At 32.9% G+C, this 25,023-nt stretch overlaps 1 protein-coding gene across 2 annotated transcripts in view; it reads right to left on the bottom strand.

Annotated features, from left to right (window-relative positions):
* ARID2 (AT-rich interaction domain 2) overlaps positions 1 to 25,023 on the bottom strand; it is a 179,596-nt gene that overhangs the window by 5,047 nt on the left and 149,526 nt on the right. The window contains exons 16-20 of one of the 2 annotated variants that reach the window (XM_081311179.1): positions 23,756 to 23,904; positions 4,285 to 4,423; positions 4,113 to 4,198; positions 2,288 to 2,411; positions 2,097 to 2,188 (exon numbers count right to left, since the gene is read on the bottom strand). In XM_081311179.1, the coding sequence (XP_081167305.1) occupies positions 2,097 to 2,188; positions 2,288 to 2,411; positions 4,113 to 4,198; positions 4,285 to 4,423; positions 23,756 to 23,904 (590 nt within the window). Of the gene's footprint in view, positions 1 to 2,096; positions 2,189 to 2,287; positions 2,412 to 2,778; positions 3,309 to 4,088; positions 4,199 to 4,284; positions 4,424 to 23,755; positions 23,905 to 25,023 lie in introns of those variants that run through there. The other variant, XM_081311180.1, reaches the window with a different exon arrangement.

The raw sequence follows: 25,023 nt of genomic DNA, 5'->3' as shown, positions 1-25,023 counted from the left end.
TACTTATATATATAGTATATATGGAATGGAATATTACTCAGAAATAAAGAAGAATGAAATTATGGCATTTGCTAGTAAATGGATGAAGCTGAAGAATATCGAATTAAGTGAAAAAAGCCAGTCCCCCAAAACAAAGGCCAAATGTTCTGATATATGAGTGCTAACTCACAATAATGGGGAAGGGTAGGGAAGAACAGAAGTACTTTGGATTCAACAAAGGGGAATGAAGGGAAGGGAGGGGGAATTTATACCAAATGTCTGGCTGGGTACAGTGGCACACTCCAGTGACTTAGTTTCTGTACATGATGCGGAGTTACACTAGTCTGGTCGTGTACTCATATATATAAGAACATAGGAAAGTTATGTTTAATTCATTCTACTAGAGTACAACCACAAAAATGGGAAGTTATGCTTCATGTATGTAAGATACGTCAAAATACATTGTACTCATGTATAACTAAAAAGAATAATAAAAAAACCCTAACCCACAAAAATAAAAAATTCTGGGTTTAAGAAAATAGAAGGGAAAAAAGGGAGGGATGAAGACTTTGCTAAATTTAGAATGAAAAAAACCTAAAGAAACACTTGTGGATGGGCTGCAGCTGTGGCTCAGTGGTAGAGCACTTGCCTGGCATGTGTGAGGCCCTGGGTTGGATCCTCAGCACTGCATATAAATAAACAAATAAAACAAAAAAGATCCATTGACAACTAAAAATATATATATTAATAAAAAAGAAGCAATTATGGAAAACACAAAAATTCAAATACAAACTGAGAATGATGACTTGGACATTGAGCATTCTCTCTTGGACAAGGGCATTCTAGGCAGAGAGAATGGTTGGATCACTGGAACAAGTTTAAAAGTGTGAAATGAAAGAGCCTAGTGTGCTCAGGAACTTGCAAGTGGTGTGGCCTGGTTGAAATGTAGACAATGAAAGCCAGGCCTGATGATGCACACTGCATGTCTGTAATCTCAGCAACTAAGCAAGGCCTTAAGAAACTTAGTAAGATTATGTCTCAAAAGAAAAAAAAAAAAGAAAAAAATTTAAAAATGGGGGTAGGGGGTACTGAGAACTAGCTCAATGGTAAACGCCTCTGGGTTCCATCCCCAGTACAGGGGTGGGAGGGTGGGGAGGAATGTAGGCTATGAAGCAAATAGAGGGGTATGGAAGGAAATAAAGTGAGAAAACTAAAAAGAAATAATTATGAATGAATCGGGAAGACTTTGGCATTCTCATGGTTTTTAAACCTTTATATTTCTTCTTTTTCTGAAAACCTTTGCTTAATTATTAAGTTTTGTTTTCTATCCCAGCATGCATTAGGCCCTGAGTTTTATCCCCAGTATTGCCCAAAAAAGCAAAAGAATTTTTCTTATTCATTTTGGAAATGAAATGAAAGGAGCCTGAGAATGCTCAGTTGAAGATGCAGAAGGAATATGAGAAAAGTTCCTTTAAGGGAGACAAAGTATAGTATATACAAAACATTCCACATTTGTTCTCTTTAAAGAGTTAATCCAAGTTTCTATAGAGCTACAAAATCCTGATTATTCTCTTAAGTCTGTCAGAAATGATTCTTAGTAGCATCTGTGACTTTGATGAGTTCATTAAAATGCCAATTTTCAAACTAAATTTCATTATGACACCACATCATTTCAAATGGTTAGTTTTTCTCCCCCAATAAACTCTCAAGTTTCCTCTTTAATAAAGCTATTTTTGTTCTAAAAGTAGCTCTCTGGCTAGTAAGAAATTAGCTTAATAAAACAAGTTAAACGACTACCTTCTGGTTCTTTCAATTTCTATTTATTTTTGGCTTTTTTTTTTTTTTAGTTGTAGATGGACAATACCTTTGTTTAGTTAATTTATTTTTATGTGATGCTGAGGATTGAACCCAGTGCCTTACAAGTGCCAGGCAATTGCTCTACCACTGAGCTACAACCCCAACCCCTATTTTTGGCTTTTGAGAGATCCTGATAGCATAAACTTTTGGACATTTACAAAACCGAGAAAAACAGTAAGTAAAAGAGATACCTCATTTTATGAACATATATGTAAAAGTAAAATTAAACTCACTGTTGCTAGGGAAAATAAATTACTCACCTGCGACCACATTCTGAGTATTTACCAATATTTTTTAATATTAAGGCAGCTGTTAGTCGGATGTGTTTAGTTATTGGTCCCTCTTTTTCATCCTAAAAAGGAAAGGAGAATATAAGAAAAAAAATTACAATAAAGATCAAACTCATATGGGGCTCATACCTTCACAGATAAAGTTTTCAAGGAAGGCTTACTGTAAAATCTCGAAAGACAAGGTTTCTTGATCCTCTCCTGAGAGCCATGAGTGCAGCACTGGGATGGTTCACAATGGCCTTTTGTGCTCTAGGAGTTGAGCTTGTGCCCCCTACAGCTGGTTGCCTAAATTGATCAGACACACAGAGATGGAGACTGTTAACTGAATTCTGCAGACAGAATGGTAACCACATTGCCAACCTCATGAGGTGGTTACTCTGAAATTCTGATACAAGGTGAATAAAAGGTCCAGCACTAATATTATGTTTATGTCAGTCTAGGCAAAGAACCTTAGTATTGAGGTGAAATTTCAGGTCTTTTATTTTCCAATCTATTGATTCCCCACCTTCCCCACAATGGGAATTTAACCAGGGGCACTGGAAGCTACATTCCTAGCCCCTTTTAATTTTTTTCTTTTGAGACAGGTTCTTGCTTAGGGCCTCACTAAATTGCTGAGGCTGACCTTGAATTTGAGTTCCTTCTGCCCCAGCCTCCCCAGTCACTGGGGGATTATAGGCCTGTGCCACACTTCATCTGGCTCTAATCTATCAATTTTAAAGTGAATAACAGATGCTCCGTTATGGTCCATCTTTAAAATTACTGTTTTGGGTAAGCAGGCAATAACAATAAATACAATACAGTAATAAAATAGTAGATTGCAGAGTTCCCATTTTTGAATGTTGTTAAGAAAATAGTTTAAAATTTGCATTGTAAATTACTTTTAAATAGCATCTAACAGTGAAACAGTATTACCTAAGAATGTAATGGCATAGGTCATCCAGGAAAATATAGCCTAATATAACATGAACTATGTTGAACACTACATTTTGGACAATCACTTTCTTACATAATCTTATTTTTCATCATTATTTAATAATTTCTGTCGACCCCTTCCTTTCCCCCCATTCCCGCAGTATAGGGGACTGAACTTAGTGTGCTCTACCACTGAGTTATAACTCTAGTCCTTTTTACTCTGAGACAAGATCCTGCTATGTTGCAGAAGCTGGCCTTGAACTTGTTTTCCTCCTGAAAATCTGCAATTACAGACATAAGCCCAGCTCAAGATAGTTCTTCATGAAAGACATAGAATGGAGGGATGACAGAAAGTTTTATATATATGAAATCAGATTCAAGGTACTGTAGATTTCTTTGGCCAAGCAGATAAACTGCATCACTGTCTTGCTCTGCCACTGAACTACATTCCCAGCCCAAACTACATCACTATCTGTTGTGTTCTATGAGGCAGCGGTGCAAAGAACACTAACTGATACATAAGGAAACTGTTTCTGACACTATAACTAGTGCATGACTTTTAATATTCTTTCCACATCTGTAAAGGGGGGATATTTTCTGATAGTTGTTACATAAACTAATTCTGAATTTTAAATAATATAATGTGAAAGCAATCTTTAGATTGTAAACCAGTAAGTATGCATGTCTCTATATATACAAATATGTGAAGAAATTCCTTTGCCATTATTAAATACATTTATTCTCTTAAAAAATAATCACATGTAGTACTTCCAATTTAGAAAGCACTTCCCACATATTATCTTTTGTTCCAATGACTTCTCTACAAAGTTGAATCAAAATGTTGAAACCCCAAAGTAATGTAGAGACCATGCAGTCTAGCCAATATGGAAAATGATGCCTACAGAATATAAGCAATTTGAACAGGGTCTCCCCGCTGAATAGTAGTAGAGCTGGACTAGAACCCAGGTTTCAGGTTTCCCAACAGGCTAAATGGCTTTTTATTATTCTTGTGTTATGCCTAGTTTCCAAGTATTTTTTTTTATATGTAACAGGAAATAAAATAATTTTCCTTACTTGGTAGAAGATTTTTGATTTCCTGCTTGTCCTGGCTCATCTTGTTTTAATCCTGCAAGTAGGGCATCCTTTGAACAGTGCTTATCCTTTGTGAAAAAAGAAAGGAAAAGAATATAAAGATTTTTGATGGAACCAGATAAGTTACTAAGCAAATAATATTTAAAAAGTATACCTGTAAGTGGGTTATAAAGGAAAATCTCTGTCGCTGAAAAGGCTCACAACCTTCCCAAAGACACTGCCCTGGATATACATCTTTGCCTCCATGTTCAGTAGCTGCGTGGTAGAAAACCTGTGAGGGTGTTTGAAACCACCTAAAAAAACAAAAAACAAAACAAAAACTTTCTGACACTTGGATATATTCTTTAAAATAGAAAACTTGCTATCCTTAATACAAGTTATAGATCAATATATAGCAAAATAGAGTAAGCAATCTCTAATTCATTTCACCTAAAGAGTATTTTGAAAATTTCTCTAGGATGAAGCATTCGACTATAATAAATATTTTAGTTATTTGGTTTAAGTTCAATATCCTTCTTTCCTAATTCACTATCTTTAATGACAGATGAAATATTTTAAAACACAATAGAACAGTATCTTATAAACAAATATCACACTTAATTGTACTTTAAGAAATTGCTTATTTACTAGATTTCATATTACATAATAGTTTCAGCATATCTAATCCAACATTTAAAATTCAATAAATTTTGGCCAGTCTGGCTTCTTAGCTGAGTTCATATTTTATATGTCTATTCATGTTTAAGAAGTCACATCTTTTATTTCCCCAACATCATATCCTGTTCATTATGAAGGCTTAACAATATATGTCTGAGTGGGTAAGTGGCAAAGGACATAACACTGAAATGAAATCAGATACTATTCTCTTTTATATACATGGCACTGAGAAACATCACTAGAATCTAGACAGCAACAAATGCATTACAAGATTTCAGTTAATAATTACTAACTTGGGTATTTAACAGTAATTATCTTTATCAAGTCTGTGGCAGATATCTTTTAGGATGTGATTTTTTTATGGCCTTCATATACACATGCCTATATTTGAACCAATTTTTAATGTGCAACATATATCCAAATTAATATTCCTTCAGGGAATGACACTTAAAAATAAATTTTAATAAAAAAATAATTACTCAATTATAGAGAATGTTAATAAATCATTATAATAACTTATTTCATTTCTGTTCACATTCATCTATATAAACACCTATGAAAAGTTTACGTGAAATTAAAATCAGGATATGCATTTTAAGTTTTGGCGTTACTTTTATTTAAAGTACTTTACAATACCATTCATTAATATGAAATAAACGATTGGATCTCTATTCTGGAGACTTGCCTTATTGTGCTAAGACTTTACCTAAATACTATTGAACCATTAACTGAAATACAGCCATGAAATAAACAGCAATATTTTGGACAATGAAAACCTGTATGACAATAGTCTCATAAGATTGTAATGGAGCTGAAAAATTCCTATCACCTAATGTCCTTATAGCCATCTTAATGTTGTACCCCAGTACATTGCTGAAATGTTTGTTGTGATAGTGGTGTAAATAAACTTTTATATATAAAGTACAGCACATACAATTATGTAGTGTACATAATACTTAATAATGAATAACATTTTTAAGCTTTTTCTGTATATATGTGTGTGTGTTGAAACAAAATTGCGACTGATACAATTTTATATACTGCTTGCCACTCTTGGTTAGTATGGTTTCTATAAAACAATGCTCTCCTTTAGAATACTTTGCTGCCCTCTGCTGAAAAACTGTTATAATAAGTACACAATTTATGACATATACAATGTGGATATGCTTGTTTTGATGGGTTTAATAAGTAGATCTCTGGGCAAAAAACATTTCTCTCAAATTTTTTACTTATTGTGAATCTAGTTTTGGGGGTGGTTTTAAGGACAAACTTGATGTATGTAAAGCTCTTTGACATATAGTAGGTCATAAATAAAAGAGAGATACTGTCACCACAATCATTATTAATATTATTGGTACTAATAATAGTAGTAGTGGTATTGGTGACCTCTTGTCTTTTCACCTGCTCAGCTTGCTAATTCTCTGCCCTGAGACTTTGTCCACAGCTATTTCAAACTTGGCAAACTATGCTCAGGGAAGTCTAGTCTATCTCTAAGTTAATACCCTCCATTATCAAGTGATACTCATCATCACTCAACTAATTTTATTTATTTCTTTTCTCAAAAATATTTCCCATAAAACCTGCTTCGAACTAAACTTTGGTTAAATACTGAACACTTATCTTGTCCTGTATTAGTGAATTTGTAAATTAAAAACAATTTCCTCCTTTTATGTTTGTGAAAAAAGACATTATTGAAAGAATTTAAGTTTATTTTACTAATGCTTCCTTAACTTCTCCATAATAAACCTTTAGTCACTACCCATCTTCTTTCCCTTAGGGCTTAGCCAGCAGTAGCTTCTATTTTTAGGGGTACCTATTTCACTTCTGTAATAGATTCTATTGTGTTCCTTCAAAAATCATCCCCTTTTCCATCTTCTGTCTTTTCTCATTAAATCCTACATTGAAAACAACAGAACAATGCTTTTTCGATGATCCTGCTACTTTCTCAGTATTTATCAATATCAGCCACAGCAATCCAAAATTTATTATTTCATATATTTATTGTAGTAACTGTGACATTTTTCTCTAAGTCATTGGCAGTCTTTCCTGGTACATATTATTTTCAATTAAATCACCAAAACATTTTATAATAGCTTGACCTCTTTCATTATCTAAATAACTGCATCTAAAGCTAAAGATTAGGTTCTATTGGTTCACCAAACTCCCCTTCAGCCAAATTCCTTTTTCTTTTATCCAAGTAAAAAGTTGTTTAGTTCAAATACAGAGATTCATAAAAATCTACCAGGTATGTTTTCTGATATCATCTGAGGAGACACTTAAGAATAAACTACTTCATACTTAAAACTAAAATAAAGTCAACAACTATTACTTGTGTATTTTGTACTATGGTTGTTATCATCACTTTTTAAAAAAATCCTTAAGCATCATAAACACATAAACAAATGAAGTAAATAAAACACTTTTTTTTTCTTGTTACTTTGAGTTTATTCTTTAAAAATTGGCAATCTATTTAGGAGGTTGTGCATATAAATAAAAAGGAGGTTTTTATACATATACACAAATATACACACACACATCTAATACATGATTAATTTTAATAATTCACCATACTCAAAAGAATAATTTAAAAATAAACATCTATGATTATAAAGCTAAGGCTTCTCCTTGGATATTAAGACATACGTATAAAGAACTAAAAATAGCATTTTAGTTCAATATCCTTCAAAGTTTTCTTATTCATAAGTTCTTGGTGGGCTGTTTTTCTTTGTTTTATGTTGGCGGTACTGGAAATTAAACACATGCTAAGCACTCTGCCACTGGGCTATATCTGATCCCTTTTTAAATTTTACTTTGAGACAAGGTCTCACTAAGTTGCTCAGGCTGTCCTTGAACTTGCTATTCTCCTGCCTCTGCATTCATAATAGCTGGCATTTCAGGTGTGTGCCACCACTCCTAGCCAAGCTATTTTTCTTTAAGTCAAAAAGTATTTCATGGCATTCTTAAAGGTTCTCCTTGCTGCAAAAACAACAAACAATATCCCCTGCTCCAAAACTATTTGGAGTAAAAGAATATGGGATATGTTTGTTTGTAGGAATATTCTAGTTTAAAAGTAAGATGTACACATAATTATTAATAAATGTACATAAAAGACTATACATTTTAAAAAAATGTATAGTTTTGGCTGGATGCTGTAGGGCACACCTGTAATCCTGGTGACTTAGAGACTGCCACAGGAGGACTGCAAGTTCAAAGCAGCCAGCTTCAACAACTTAGTAAGGCCTTAAGGAACTTGGTAAGATCCTGTTCTCAGAATAAAAAAAAAAATGTGAAAAGGGCTGGGAATGTGGCTCAGTGGTTAAGTGCCACTGAGTTCAGTGCTGGTACCAAAAAAAAAAAAAAAAAAAAAAGAGAGAGAGAGATTACCATTGGTACATACTTCTTATTCTATGCACAATCTCCCAAGGAATAAGTAAATGAGGTGATTGGTAAACTACCGGTTATAATTTTACCCTACAAAATTATTTTCCCAAACATTTAAAATATTTGAAAATGAAATGGACCTCAATACAATTTGGCAAATTAATCTCATGGTGAATAACCTTTTGGTATTTGATAACATCTTTAAGTAACTGGACTCTATGGCATTAGAGTAAGGTTAAAAAAACAAAAATAGAACCTCTGTCACTACCTGTGGTAGAAATTAGGGCTTTTCCTAATACTTTTAATTAAGGCAGACCAGTAGTTAAGGCCTAAGAAACACCTACTTCTCAAACTAATGTTATGGGAAAGTATATTACATGAAGTTAATCTGACATTTATAACAGTCTATTAGTTCTAACTACAAGTACAGGAATATTAACAAAATATCCATGAGCTTTTACACAAAATCTTTTTTGGGGGGTAGGGGAGCATACTAGGATTTAACCCAGGGGCACTTTAGCATGACTACAACCTCAGCCCTTTTTTGTTTTTTGAGACAGGGCCTCACAAAGTTTCGAGGCTGACTTTGAATTTGCGATCCTCTTGCCTCAGCTTCTGGAGCCGCTAACATTACAGGCATGTACCCCCAATGCATGGCCCACATAATCTTTTATACTCTTAGCAACAGCAAGATGATGGCCTGTTAACTTCACAAATGAAGATGCAAAATGCCAACAAGCCAGTTCAGGGAAGAACTGTGACTTTAGAATCAGTTAGTTAATCTGCATTTACTTCACTCAGTCAAGAAGTGTTAATTAAAAAAAAAAAAAAAAAAGCTTTTCAGTGCCAGGCACTGTGCTAATGACCCTCTGAAGATTCTCTCTGGTTTTCTGACCACAAAATTAAGACAAAAGATGGTATAACACTAATTTCAATTTTATTATCTTACTGACATGTAATCCAAGATGTTGATCAATTTAATTACTTGTTAATGTCAACCTTAACCGGCAACACCTAGAATTAAGCATTCTTTGCTGAAGGCAAGAGTATCATGAATTATTTTTACTCTAAGTATTTTACTTCATCAAATATTTTCAAATCATCAAGATGGCAGTTTTATAAGACTCACCTTGTCTATAGATACTTCCTTTTCTTTTAAAAAAAAAATTTTTTTTTTAGTTGTAGATGGATCACAATACCTTAATTTTATTTATTTATTTTTATGTAGTGCTGAGGATTGAACCCAGTGCCTCAAACATTCTAGGCAAGGGCTCCAGCACTGAGTCACAACCCCAAAATAAAGTGCAAAAAATTGCTATCAGTTTATATTAAATATTTCATTTTTTAAGTATTTTTAACTGAGCACATTATTTCAGAAAAATTAATTAGAGGAAATTAAAGATTTTCCAGGAATTTTGGATTATACTTCTAGAAGAAGTATAATTTGCAAAATAAAATGAAGTTGATGTTTGTTGGAATTACTACGTGTAAGTTTCAGCAGGAACCCAGAAGATTGAACTTTAATATTGCTTGAGTAGTTTTTATTGTGGTCAGAGAGAATATCAGTTTACCTAGTACCAAATCTCTGGTTTACAGACAGAACAGCTTTCACACTAAAAATGTATGTTTGGAATAAAATTGAGATCCTCTACACAGCTGGTTTGATTTTTCATAATATAATTCTAAATATTAACACAATATAGATCATTTGTCTTAAAGGGAATTAATTTTTTCACTTTTACCAGTTACGTACTAGAGATTTAGGATGAGCAACATATTCTAGAAAACTGGTCTTCAAATGTCTTTTAGAACAGTAGAATCCTCTTTTCAAACAAAATATTACTTAAAATCAATATACAAAAAAAAAAAAAGAAATCTTATGGTCAAACACAAGTTTGGTTTCTCTTTTTAAAATATATACATTACTTATATATTTCAGTTACAAGTTAATAGTCAATGCTGTGCTTAATAACAATAGACAAGCAAAGAATGAGAATTTCCAATTTCTTCTCAGACATGTAAAGAGCTTGGAATCACTTCCATTCTCAAAACATGAAACGAATTGAATGAAGTGAACATTAAGAACTCTTCTGCCTGCCATGGTGGTGCAGCTAGGGAGGCTGAAGCTGGAAGTTCACAAGTTTGAGGCCAGCTTTGGCAACTTAGTGAGATCCAGTCTCAAATAAGATAAAATAAAATCTTAAAAAAAAAAAAAAAAAAAAGTCCAGGTATGTAGCTCAGGGTATAGAGGGCTTGGCTGGCATGATGAAACCCTGGGTTCAATCCCTAGTACCTTGTGGGGGTGGGAGGTGGGGGACTGGACGGGACTCTTTTAGATTAATCAAAAAATAGAAGCCACAGGGCAAACTGATACCTGAAAGCTGGAAAGACACTAACATAAATAATCACAGTGTACTGCTGAAGCCAGTTACTTGTAGAAATATTAAACAATAACTGACAAATTACAGGAAGCCTAGACTGGATGACCTTCAGAGTTAAAACTTCTTGGGGTCCGCGGGAGAACTACATTTTTGGAATTTTTACCTCCAGAATTCTCACAAAGTTACTGTAGTGATAATTAGAGGGGGAAAAATGCTTTTAGGAGGGAAAGGGTGAAGTAACCATTATTGTTTTGTTTTGTTTTGTTTTTGGTGCCAGGGCCTCATGCATATTAGGCAAGTGCTCTACCACTGAGTTATGCCTCCAACCCCTCCCCTAGAGTTCTTGTCTCATGCAAGACAAAGGTTTTCTCAACAAAGGTTGAGAAACATCTTCTTAAATTTAAAGTCAGCTTCTTAAAGTCACAGACTCTTCTTTTCCTATTTATATCCCTTTAATTTCTTTCTTTTGTCTAATTGCTCTGGCTAGGGTTTCAAGGACTATGTTGAACATGAGTGGTGAAAGAGGACATCCCTGTCTTGTTCTAGTTTTTAGAGGGAATGCAATTCCTACTAGAAGTCCAATGATGTTCTGCATAGAAATAGAAAAAGCAGTCACTTTTTAAAGTATTATTATGGAGATTTTTTAGAAAACTTGGAATGGAACCACCATTTGATCCAGTTATCTCATACCTTGGCATATACCTAAAGGACTTAAAATTAGCATACTATAGTGACAAAGCCACATCAATGTTTATAGCAGGTCAATTTCCAAGAGCCAATCTACAATGGAATATTACTCAGCAATAATGAAGAATGCAATTATAGCGTTTGCTGGTACATGGATGGAACTGGAGACTATCCTGCTAAGCAAATAAGCCAATATCAAAAAGCCAAAGACCAAATGTTCTCTTTAATGGGTGGATGCTAACCTACAACAAGGTAGGGTGCAGAGAGGAATAACAAAAGTCCATTGGATTAGACAAAGGGGAACGAAGGGAAGAGAGGTGGGAGGAGAAAAGGAAGGACATAAAATTAATTGAACATAAGTTTCCTATCCTTGTATTTTTTAAAAATATTATTTTTTTAGTTGTAGTTGGACACAATACTTTTATTTATTTTTATGAGGATCATACCCTGGACCTCCAATGTGCTAGGTGAGCACTCTACCCCTGAGCCACAACCCCAGCCCCATATCCTTGTATTTGAATACACTACCAGGGTAACTCAGCATCAGGTACAACCACAAGAATAGGATCCAGCCCCATATCCTTGTATTTGAATACACTACTAGGGTAACTCAGCATCAGGTACAACCACAAGAACAGGATCCTAACTAGAATAAGTTATATTCCATGTATGTACAATATGTCAAAATTCATTCTACTGTCTTGTATATCTAAAAAGAACAAACTAAAAAAAAAAAAAAAAGAAATATGTATAGATTATGGCTTGGCTATGTGGAGCTAATAAACATATGTTTTCCTCCAAAAAAAAAAAAAAGTGTTTTTGGGGTTTTGTAGCTCAGTGGTACAGCACATACCTATCATCTACAACCAAAATATTTTTTAAAAAAGCAGCAGCAGCAAAATAGAAAACTTCTCTCTCTTTTGAAACAGGATCTCACTATGATGCCTATGAACTTGTGATCCTCCTGCCTCAGCCTCTTGTGTTTCTGGGACTAAGGCATGTTCAGTCACACCCAGCAAAATACTTTCTTAGTTAACCCTAAAGGTATATGATCCCTTCTGACAAGAAATGTTAGGCTTCCTTTAGGGCTTGGGGTGGAGCTCAGTGGTGGAGTGCTTGCTTAGCATATACTAAGGACCCAGGCCTTGAGTCTGATGCCTATAGCATGGACAAAAAAAAAAAAAAAAAAATTCTTTATAGAGGAGGAAGATTTAAGAGGCCAAAAAGTTGAATCTACAAAAGAAAGAAAAAATGTTAGAGAAGGAATCAATGACATCTTATTTTTAAAACTCTTAGTTGATTTAATGTTTTTTCAAAATAATAATAGTAACAATGTATTTGGTGATTATAGCCTGTGGTTAAGTGTAATGACTGCAATGGTATGAAGGACACTTTGGAAAAATTGATGTGTTACAAGGTACCTGTACTATATTATTGTTTGAAAGTGATTTCAGATTACCTATTTTAAAAGAAATAAAATTAGTATACTAAAGGGAGAATTAGAGAAGGTAAAAGTAAAAGCAAAAACACAAAAAGCAAATTAAAAAAAAACGTTGCCTTTACAAATATAGCAGGTTATCAATGCAACTATATTAATAATCACTTTAACATAAATGTCTAAAGACCTAACCATGTGTTGTTAAATACAGAGACATGAACAGATTCAGAAATAAAGTATGAAGGGATGAGTGTGTATTTCAGTGGTAGCTCATATGTTCATAAGCATGTGCAAGACCCCAGGTTTTATTCCCCAAAACATACAGATACACTAAATGGATGAAGAAAGATAAACTCTGCATAAACTCATCAAAAGAAGGCTGGAGTTAGTATTTTAATTTCAGAGAAAGCTGAGTTCAGAATGAGGAAAATTATCAGGATAAAGAGGTAAATTCTCCAAGAAGACATAACAATCCTTAAGGTGGATGTACCTAACACAAGGCATTAAAATGTGTTATGCAAAAATTGATAGAACTACATGGAAAAAGAGACAAATCCACTATGATAGTTGGAAACTTCAACATATCTCTATCATTAGTTTACACTGAGTTGCTTAGTGCCTCACTGTTGCTGAGGCCGTCTTTGAACTCGCGATCCTCCTGCCTCAGCCTCCCAAGCTGCTGGGATTACAGGCTTGCACCACTGTGCTCAGCTGAGAGTGAATCTTGATTGACTGAGCTTACTGACAGCATTGACCAGAATCAAGATTCAAAAGGCAGAAAACTAAGTAAATAGTTGAAGTGGCTAATACCATCAATCGATTGGATCTTACCGATATTTACAGAATATTTTATCTAGCAACATATTCTCGTCAAGCTCATGTGGAACATCCACAAGATAGAACACATTCTGGGACATAAAACACACCTTAAAAATCTTAATTCATCCTTTTATATTATAATAGAATTAAGCTAGAAGTAGAAAATGAAAGCTGGAAAATACAAAAATATTTCAAGATTAAACCACACTGTTCAATATTATGGACAAAGAGTAAACTATAGTCCTGAATGTATATATTTCAAAAGCTCTAAAATCAGTAATCTAAGCTTTCATTCTAGGAAACTAGAAAAGGAAGAGCAAATCAAATCTAAAGGAAACAGGAGAAAATAAATAAAAATTAGAGCAGCTGGTTTAATGAAATTGGAAATGAAAATCAACAGTGGGAAAAAAAATCAACAAAACTAAAAACTAGCTCTTTGAAAAGATCAATAAAATAGATAAACCTCTAGACAACCTACCCATCCCCCCCAAAAAAAACCAAGAGTAGATACAAATCACTAATGTAAAAAAGAGATCACTACTGATTCCAAATACAATGAAAGTATAATAAAGGAATATTATAAACATCTCCATGCTCCTAAACTCAAAACTTAGTTATCCTTGAATGATACAAACTGGCAAAACTCATACAAAGACAAACCTATAATCTGAATAAGCCTGTAACTATTACAGAAATTGAATCAATAACCTTCAAAACGAAAAGCACCAGGACCAGTTTCATGGTTAATTCAACTAAATACTTACGTAAGGGAGGAATGATATGAATTCTTTAAAATCTCTAACAGATAATGGAAGCAAAGGGAACACTTCCTAACTACTTCTATGAGGACAGTATTATCCTAACATCAAAACCAAAGACACCACAAGAAAACTACAGCCTCATGAACATAGATGTTAACATCCCCACAAAAAATTCAGCAAACAATGTAGAAAAAACTGTATGCCACGACCAAGGTTGGTACTAAAAATTAATTGATGTAATCCATCACAGCCATGGGGTAGAGAATTATATTATACCAATAGATAGAGAGTAGCACTTGACAAAAATACCCATGCATACCAAAAGTTCTTAGCAAACTAGCAACTCAGTTTAAAAATCAGCTGAAGATGTGAACAGACACCTGATCAGAGAAAATATGCAGTTGGTAAATAAACAAATGAAAAGACAGACAACATTGTATGTCATTAGAGAATCACAAGTTAAAACAACAGTGATACCAGTAAACACACTTATCAGAATGGCTAAAATCCTAGACACTGACACTACCACGTGTTGGTGGGGATGTGAGGCAATAGTGCTCATTCACTGCTGATGAGAATGCGAAATAGTATGGCCACTTTGGAAGACAGTTTGATAGTTTCTTACATTGCTAACCACAATTTTCACATATGATCCAGCAACTATAATCCTAGGTGTTTGCTCAAAGTAGTTGAGAAAAAACTGTTCACACAAAACACCCCCACTCCAATGTTTACACCACCTTAATTCATAATTGCTGGTAACTGTAAGAAACCATTATATCATTCAATATGGAATAGATAAACCAAACTGTGGTACAAGTATATGATGGAACATTATAAAATCATAAAACAATATAAAAATGAACTATGAGGGACACACACACACACACGAACTTTAGATGTATATTGTAAAGTGAAAGACACCAGTCTAAGAAGGCAATGTGATAGATTCAACTACATGACATCATGAAAAAGTTAAAAATTATAAAGACAGTAAGAAGTCCAGTAGTTACCAGGAGTAGGGTTTGGAGATAGGGAGAGGAGAAACAAATAGGTAGAGTGGATTTTAGGATAGTGAAAGTACTCCTTCTGTTACTAACAGTGGATACATGACATTATGAATTTGTTAAAACCCTTAGAACTATATGACACAAAGAGTGACTCTTAATGCAAAAGTCTTGTTAGTAATACTGTTACCAATATTAGTTCATCAAATGTAACAAACATGTACAATCCTAATACAAGTGCTTTAAAAAAATAAAGCCTATTAGTTAAAAAAGATGGACAAATACTATCGTTATTATAACTAGTAATATTAAACACTATAACTGGATTACCAGGTAAAACAAGGTATAAATATTGAAAAATTATAGAATATAATGGAAATTAAGATCATTTATGATAGGAAAAAAGACAAGAACAACACTTAACTATACTATAAACTTAATAAAATTATAAATTCATGCTTAGAAACTGCTAAAAGCTTTACTGGAGAAAAATTTTTTTCTTGAGTAAGGGAACGACAATATTGGAAAAATATTCACTATCAAAAAACAAACAAAAAGCCATTATACTGAAAGCAACAGCAACCAAAATCCTAACATGCCTTTCTTGAGGACCTCTAAAGACACTCTGAAATAATAAATCTATGTACAGGTACCAAGTCTGACCTCTGTATCCCTCCAATTTCAAAACCTAGCACAGTGCCTGGTTCAAGGTAGACACTCAAACAAATTGTAATAAACAGTCTTAAAAAGAAGATCATCAGGAGCAACATTAAAATATATTTAAAGTCATAGGGTAGTTAAGAACAGAGACCAATAAGAGAACAATTCAGAAAGAGACAAAGCACATATAGGAATTCAGTAGGACAAGTATAACAATTCAAATATCTGAGGAAAAGAGGAACTTGCCAGTAGGTTGGTCATTTGGAACATAATTAAGCTAGATTCATACCTTATTTTATACATCAAACTAAACTACAGATGCCTCAAGAGCTAAAACATTAAAGTGCTAAAAGGCACAAAAGTTCATTTTATGACCTAGCAGCTGAGAAGGTCTTTCAAACAGGACATAAAGCATTAAAAGATTTAGATTCTATGTAGAAAAACATGGCTAATGTCTCAAGACATTATAGTTGCATATAATGAAAAATTGATATTCCTTATTGCACAGAGAAGTTTGTAGAAAGGTAATAAAGCATGAGCAAATGAAATGATCAGTTAATTCAGAGGAGAAATAAATAATTATATAAAGATTTTTAACTCATTAATAACTGAAAAAATAAAAACTGAAACAGATTAAGGAGAGAGATAAAGAGGCAGAACACAAAATATTTTTAGGACAATGAGACTATTCTGTATGCTATTGTAATAGTGGTGGATAGCACCTTTGTCAAAATCCACAGAATGTACAATATCAAGAGTGAACTTTAATGTAAATTATGGATTTGGGTATCAGTCATATGTCGGTCCATTACTACCAATTACAACAAATGTACCACTCTAATATATTGATAGTAGGGGAAGCTAGTTATTTGGGAATTCTGTCCTTTCTGTTCAATTTTGCTTGAAAGTAAAACTGCTCTAAAAATAAAGCATGATTTTAAAAAATTAAAATAACAAAAGAATAATAAAATGTGAAGAGATCTTTTGTTGCTATCAGATTGGGGAAAATTTCCCTTATGTGTGTAGTAGACAGGTGGTAGAAAAAAGAAGTATGTTCATATTTTTCTGCCAGAACTGTAAAGTAATTTAATATTTTTGGATAGCAACCTATCAATTCTATGAAAATAAAAGTATGTGTACTGCCTGACCTAGAAATCCCAATTTGGTACTTTACTCACTGAAATACTTACAGAAAATGTCTTATAAGCACAAAATTGTTCATCATAGCTGTTTGTAATAGCAAATAGCTAAAAGCTTAAATATCCCCTGAATATGAGATACTGCTCTATAGATTATAGTGCAGGACCACTGCATTCTAAGGAAAGAATATGTCCTCATAATTTAAGAGCAATTCTGTCAAAGAAGGACAGGCAGATAACAGATACATATATGGTAAAATAATGAAAAGTCTTGGTATTCAATAAAAATAATATAGAGATTCATATGTTGACATAAAAAGTATATATATTCTATATTAATGAATATCATATATATTAATGAAGCAATTTCTAGGCCAGTGGATATTGTTTGTTTAGAATTTAAAATAAGAAGCGTAATGTACAATACAGTTGTAAATGAAAAGGAAGGATTGAAAATATACATATAAACTTAACAACTATGATTATCTTTTAGAAATGCTCTGTTTGAAATTTTAATTTTTTACAAGGTAGAAGTATTATTTTACAATTAGAAAATTACTTGTGATATGAAAATGTTATAGAATCATTTGTTAATAGTTTTCAGTCAGCATTTGATGAAACTAGTTTGAACTGTTACATTGGTGAGGGTTAGAACCAAAATATCCATTTGCACACATATTTTTCTAGGAATAAACTAGCTTTATAGTACAAAAAAAAAAAAAAAAAAAGAAAAAGAAAAAAAATGGATAGCTACTGGAGCAAATTAAAGCAAGTTACAGACTCTCATTTCCTTTAGATTACAGGAGAAAATCCTCCCAAATTGCAGATTTACATGTGAACTACAAAACCACATACATTCTTAAAAAAAAAAAAAAAAAAAAAAAAGGACAGAAAGATTCTTTTATAATCTGACCATGGAGAAAAACTTCCTAACTATAACCCAGATCCAGAAGAAATAATAGAAAGGCTAACAAATGTTATTACAGAAAAATTAATTGAAAGAAATAAAAATTTTATCCGTGATCACAGGAAGAAAGGGAAAAAGAAGTGAGGAAGGGCAAAGTGAAAAAGACAAATGATAAACTGTGAAGTTATGCCACAGCAGACAAAAATGTTAATGAATCTAATAAACAGCTTCATAAAACAGAAAAGAAAAAAATGTGCCAACAAATCCTATAGAAAAATAAATAGAGATATGGACAACTGATAGAAAAAGAAATATAAAATTCTGAGACATCATCTCTCACCCATTAGATTGAGAAAAATCTAAATGTTTGAAAACACATTATACTTGCATGCCTATAGAGAAAATGGGCACTCTCTTATATATTGGTATTGAAGGAACATATGCAGAAAACAGCAGTACCCACCAAAATTACACATACACGTACTTTATGAATTATCATTTCTCTTCCTAAGATTTTCTCTCAAAGATATACTGGCAAAAATATAAAGACAAATCACTGCAAATAGCAATTCAATACAGCACTATTTTTAACAAGAAAAAACAAAAGAAATCAACTTAAATAATCAACAGGGAACTGGTTGACCAAGTAATTTATCTATGTGATTGAATAACTATGAAGGCATAAAAATGGAATGAGGAATATCTCTACATACTTCCTTGGAGGTCTCTCTAGAATATATTGTTAAATTAAAAACTAACAAACAGGATATGGAAAAGTGTGTATAGTATGTTATTCATTTCCTATTGCTATTATAACACATTAACTCGAATTTAATAGCTAAATATATTCTTTCATAGTTCTAGAGGTTTAAAGTCCAAAACAGGTTTCACTAGGTTAAAACTAAGGTATCAGTAGGGCTGCACTCTCTCAGGAGGGTGTAGGTAAGAATTCTTTCCTAGCTTTTTTTTCAAGCTTTCAGGGCTTCATTCCTTGCATTCCTTGGCTCAAGGCCCCTTCCTCCAGTTTAAGTCACAAACATAGCAGCTTCAAATCTCTCTCTGCTTTCATTATTACATTGTCTTCTATCTTTCTGACCTCCTGACTCTCTCTTATAAAGTCTTTGTGATTATATTAAAGTAAGGCAGACAATCCCCCCGCCCTCCAAGATCCTTAACTCAATCACATGTGCAAAGTTCTTTGGCCATATAACATTTTCAGGTTACAGAATTACGACATGAACATCTTGGGTGGAGGAATCTATTATTAATCCTAGGTAGTTTAAGAAGCTACATCATACAAATAAATTTGCAATTTATTTATATTTTTAAAAGATAAAAAGGACATTAGGGAAGAAATAAGATGGAAGAAATAGTGATAAATTTCTTTGAATATACTTTGGTTAATTTGGTGCTGGAACCATATGTTATATATTAAGTAATTTTAAATTTTAAAAAGTAATTCCATAAAATAAAAAATAAAATGAAATAAGTAGAGCTGAGGATGTAGCTCAGTGGGAGAGTTCTTGCCTGGCAGGCACAAGATCCTAGGTTCAATACACAGCACCAAAACAAAATAAAAACAAACAAAAAAATACACAAGTGAACCATTAATATGTCCAGTTGATGATGTAACTATAGAATACCTCTATTCTAAGTGAATTAAAAATATAGTAACTTGTGACTATACAGTCCTTACTAGGAAATATTTTAAAGACAACAGTAGAAAACTCTCTCCAAAATTTTTCAATAATCATATTCTTACAAGTAGTATCAGGATTACTTTGACACTGATGTGTGATATAAGATGAAGCATAAGCTGTTAACATTAATGGTATTTTTGATAAGGAGGACAAAGATACAGATGTGAAAATAATGCTGTTAAATAAGGACCTTGTGATACTGAATTTAAATTCCAAATAGAAATATGAACACATGGGGCTGGGGTGGTGGCTCAGTGGTAAAGCGCTTGCCTAGCACGTGTGAGGCACTGGGTTCAATTCTCAGCACCGGCATATAAATAAATATAATAAAGGTCCATTGACAACTGAAAAATATTTTTTTAAAAAATGAACACATGATGCCTTTTACTTAGCAACATCTTTATGCCCTGAAAAAGTGATCTGTAGTCCATACACTGAAAAGACCTGGGGGGGGGGGGAGAAAAAAGAACAAAAAAACCCCATCTACTATGATTTGGGTGTGTCCCCTGGAAAGCATGGGTTGGAAACTTAACCTCCAGAGACATATGTAAATGGTAGTTGGAGGTGAGACCTTTGGGAGGTGGTTGGGTCATGATTCATCCATTCATTGATTAGTAGATTATTACAGGAGTAGCTTTATTACAAAAATGAGATCTCTCTGGCTTGCTACTCTGTCTCATCATGTGATGCCCTGTGCTGCCTTGGGACTTCATAGAGTCCTCATGAGCAAGAAGGTTCTCACTGGATGTGGTCTCTACTTTGGATTTCTAAGCCTCCAGAAATCTAAGCAGTAAATTTCCTTACAAATTACCCAGTTTGTGGTCTTCAGTTATAGCAACAGAAAATGATTAAGACACCAACTTAAAAGTACTGTGTACCTCTGATGTCCAGACTAAACCATATTTTCCATTGAAAAGAACCAGGGTTCCTTGGAAAAATAATTGATTTCAGGTATGGGGTAGAAAATGTACAAGATTAAACTACAAGGAAAGGAAACTATCAAATACTTATATCAAAAGCACAGACAAAGAACTCAGAAACTAGCTTGATAGGATTTCACTGGCCAAAGATAACAAAATTTGGATATTAAAAGGATACAACAACTACAGAGTACTGAAATACCTCAAATATGTTCCAAGTCCTAAGTTAATTCATAATGATACTACCAACAAAACAAAACCCAACTTCCCAGTCATCTCTGCACAGTATTAATGAATTACTTACTCATTACTATGAAAACTGGTTAAAGGGAAACAATCAAACATCTATTTAGTATTTTTTTTTTAGAAACTACTCTTCAGAGAAACCAAATAGTTGATAAGAGGGTGCCTTTTTGTGTTCTACAACTCTTTAATGAAGTAACGTTCTACGCAATGATTCTCAATGTCTGTTTACATCAGAGAAATATGGCATATTTCCTGAGGGAAGAACACAGTATCATTTCTAAAGTGGCTATCATAAAAAAAAAAAAACCAGAATTTGATCAAGCATCTAAATTAAACTACTAATATACAGAATACACAGGGTCAAAGCAAGATGATAAACAATATTAGCAAAAAAGCCTGACTGTGATCTCCTTCAGGACAGATCACTTGGTTATCTATCAAAAAAATTTTGAGCAAAGGAATGAAGAGAGATAGGGGAGTAATTTACAGATCACAACCTTATAATCAAAATCAATTTCTAAATAAACAAGAGACCACTAGAAAAATGTAATCATTAACTGGATATTTGAAGAATTCATAACTTGTTTTTCCACAGGCATGTGCTGCTGTTGTATTAGTTAAAAAGTGACGTTCCTACTTTCAGAGATACATGCTTAGAGATTAAAAGAGCAAGTTACTGATATATGACAATGTAAAATGATTCAGTGAAAAGAATACATATTATATATAAAGAAGGAGAATTATAAATACAAAAAGTGTAGTCTATCGTACAGGTTAAATGTATATGCAAAACTACTTTTAATTTCGCAAAAAGAGCACACAGTCAGCTATTTCAAATTTAAGTACCATATATGTATAAATAACTTATTGGTGAAGTATATAAATTTTTTAGCTCTAAATCTGATGGAAACAAAGTTCTTTACTAATAAACATTTTTTATATTATAAGGAAATTTGAATTTAACCACTCAAGGGACAATGGCAATGATATGGATTTTTCCACTTGGAGTGAAAATTAAAAGCTATCATTCTCTTCATGACTTTGTGCCCCTATATCCTAAACTCACAATTTCTGGGGCATATTTCCATATCTCTGAATTTGCACTTTCCATTTTAACTGCAATTATTTTGGCTGGGCAAATTCCTACTCATCCTTTAAGATCCAACTTAAATGAAATGTCTATAGTGAAACTTTCTCAACCATCCCAGTTATAACGATGTTGCCAACAGTGCTTTTGATAACACTTATTTGTACTATGATTTATTTTTTGTGGGGGTCTATATTCTTAAAAGCTGGAAGTAATATTTGTATTTCTAGCTCCTAGTATATACATTTTCCCAGAGTGCTCAATAAGTATTTGCAGACTCAAACTCAACTTATTATCAATGTGGTACCTAAAAATTATGGCTTGAAAAAGTGAAAAGCTCTAAGAAGCCTTGTTGAACCTATCCTACTCAGAAAAGGTTCATTATTAAATTACATAACAGTAATCCTACTAGCCAGATAGGGAACTGTGCTGCACACCATCTAAGTTCATTCAGTCTTCTACCAAAAAAAAAAAAAAAGAAAATTTTTTTTTTTTTGGTGTACTCTAAGAACTTCATCTTACAGAATAACTCCTAACTTTTAAAATAGTCCACAAACAGTTTTAGCAGATTACAACACACTCTAAGAACAAAAACAAAATCAATAAAGAAAGAAAGGCTGGGGATGTAGCTCAGTGGTCAAAGACCTGGGTCTAATCCCCAGCACAGGGGAGAGGGAGGAGAACAGGGAAGAGGATGGTGGGGAGGTGGTGGAATGTGGAGGGAGGAAGGGAATAATTAATTTAAATGAATGAAATAATCAGATAACTTAAAGAACTTCTTTGATGAAAAGATTTTATACTATGATCAAGTACACATACATGTATCATATACATAAATAACTGGAAACAATACTTACCCTTACTAACATGATGAAATCTGTATTTTACTAATTTTTTCATTGAAAAGAAAACAAAAAAAAACCACTGTTCAAGATGCACTAAAATTATTTTATGACCCCACTAGTGAGTTATAAATTAAAGGCTGATAATCATTGTCTTGCAGAAATTTTACATACTATTAATATAATCTGTAGGCTAGCTACATGTATAGTTTACAATACTAAACAAATCTATATATTGTTTTCAATATATTGCAATATAATATCTATAATAAAATATGAACAATTAATACGAATTTTAAAGAACATAGAAATAAAATCTTTCCTAAAAAAAGAAGAATATTCTGTCTATTAAGACAAGTGCCTTAGTCTTGGAGCTCTAAAAAGTGACTAAAGGCAAAGGCTCTTAGCTGAGTAATACTAGTATTAAAGGAATTAAGATTTTTTATTTTAACCAACATTCTTCTCAAGTTTTCCATCGAGTCTAAGAACACTTCATTTAAGAAGTTCAGTTCTACTTGCTGTTCATCCTAGTTATTGTGAGATGGTATGGCTTTAAAAGTAATTTTCATGGGGTGAACATCTGAAACTCAAATTTAAGACAGTTTATTCCCTTTCTAACAGATTTTTACTTCTAAGCTCCTACTACACAGAAAATCTATAGCAGTCACTAAGTTCAAATTGCTTTTAAAAAAAATCTTTTTCAGAGCCAAATATACAAATACTTAAATTTTTTTAAAAATTAAAAACTAATGAATGCCGAATCACATTCTCTAGCAATCTACTGTTAAGCAACGACATTCTTTCTACTATTTATATCAATTGTTGCTGTGTCATTGGATTCATATAAATATAACTTCGAACATAAAACGTTTTTGCTACAAGTTAGTGATTTCAGATGAAAAGTTTCATAAAACTATAGATGACAGAAATTTAAATATGAAAGCATTCTAAAACAAAGAACACTTTTGTATATCAAATAAAACTGCCATTTACTTTTTACAAGACTGCCACAGACACATGAAGTTCTGCCCAGGTTTTCTCATTGGATCTGCATGTTGACTGGATGCACTGAATGGAGAAGGCTGAGAACTGTTAGGCTGGCCCTGCACTTGTACAGCTGGTGAAGGTGGCATAGGAGTGTTCTGTGAAAAAGCACAAACAGAGTTTGTGACATGATACTGAAAAACAATAATATTTTATAGAACAGTCTTATAAGTTTGATTACAATATTTAGGCATTTCTAACAAAATTTACATTTTGTAATTTTAAGTTAATGATTATCTTTAAAAAGATGATATTTTTTATAAAATTATTTAGGAAGTATGATTCCTCTTTTTGGGGAATGGGTACTGGGGATTGAACATAGGGTTACCATTGAGCTACATTCCCAGTCTTTTATATTTAGTTTTTATTTTGAGACAGGGTCTCACTAAGTTTCTGAGGCTGGCCTTGAGCCTATGATCACCCTGCCGTAGCTTCTCAAATTACTGGGATTGCAGGCATGCGCCACTCTGCCCAGCTGATTCTTGTATTTAACATGGAACCACAGAGGCAATATCACACATTATTGTTACCATTATCAAATACATATGGTAGTCCCTCAGTATCTGTGTGGGATTGGTTCCAGAATCCACAGATTAGTATTATCCATTGATGCTCAGTCCCTTCTGTAAAAATGGCAAGTTAATTGCATATAACCTATGTACATCCTTGTCTACTTTAAGTCATTTCTAGATCACTTACAGTACTTAATACAATGTAAATGCTAAGTAAATAGTTGTTATACTGTACTGTCCATAGAGTAATGACAAGGAAAAAAAGTCAGTATACGACGTTCAGTACAAATGCATTTTTTCTGATTATTTTTGATCTGAAGTTGATTAAATTCATGGACGTGGAACCGACACAGAGGGCAGACTACGTTACTTAAAATTCAGATTTTAGATAGGAGCAATGAATTAAAAATTTAAATGAGAAGTTCTATAAAAATAACCATGTGATTTACTTATGTCTGATCTTCACAACAACAGATTAACTGCAAATTCTTTTTCTCTTAGGTTTCATAAGGAATAGCAAAGAAATAAAATACAGTAAAAAGCAAATAAATTTTCAGATGACAGTTAATAATGATATACCATATAAGCAGAATACCAAATACTAATTTGCAGTAAAATGTTTAACAATTTTAGTCTTTACAGTTGCTCAATTAGAGCTTTTGATGGATAATACTAGTCAAAGGAGTCTAATTATAATGTCTTTTG

Source organism: Spermophilus citellus, assembly GCF_964194105.1.
Source record: "Spermophilus citellus genome assembly, chromosome: 10".
In the NCBI taxonomy this organism is placed as follows: domain Eukaryota; kingdom Metazoa; phylum Chordata; class Mammalia; order Rodentia; family Sciuridae; genus Spermophilus; species Spermophilus citellus.
The sequence above is the reverse complement of the archived record's forward strand: the minus strand, read 5'-3'. Positions and strand labels throughout refer to the sequence as shown.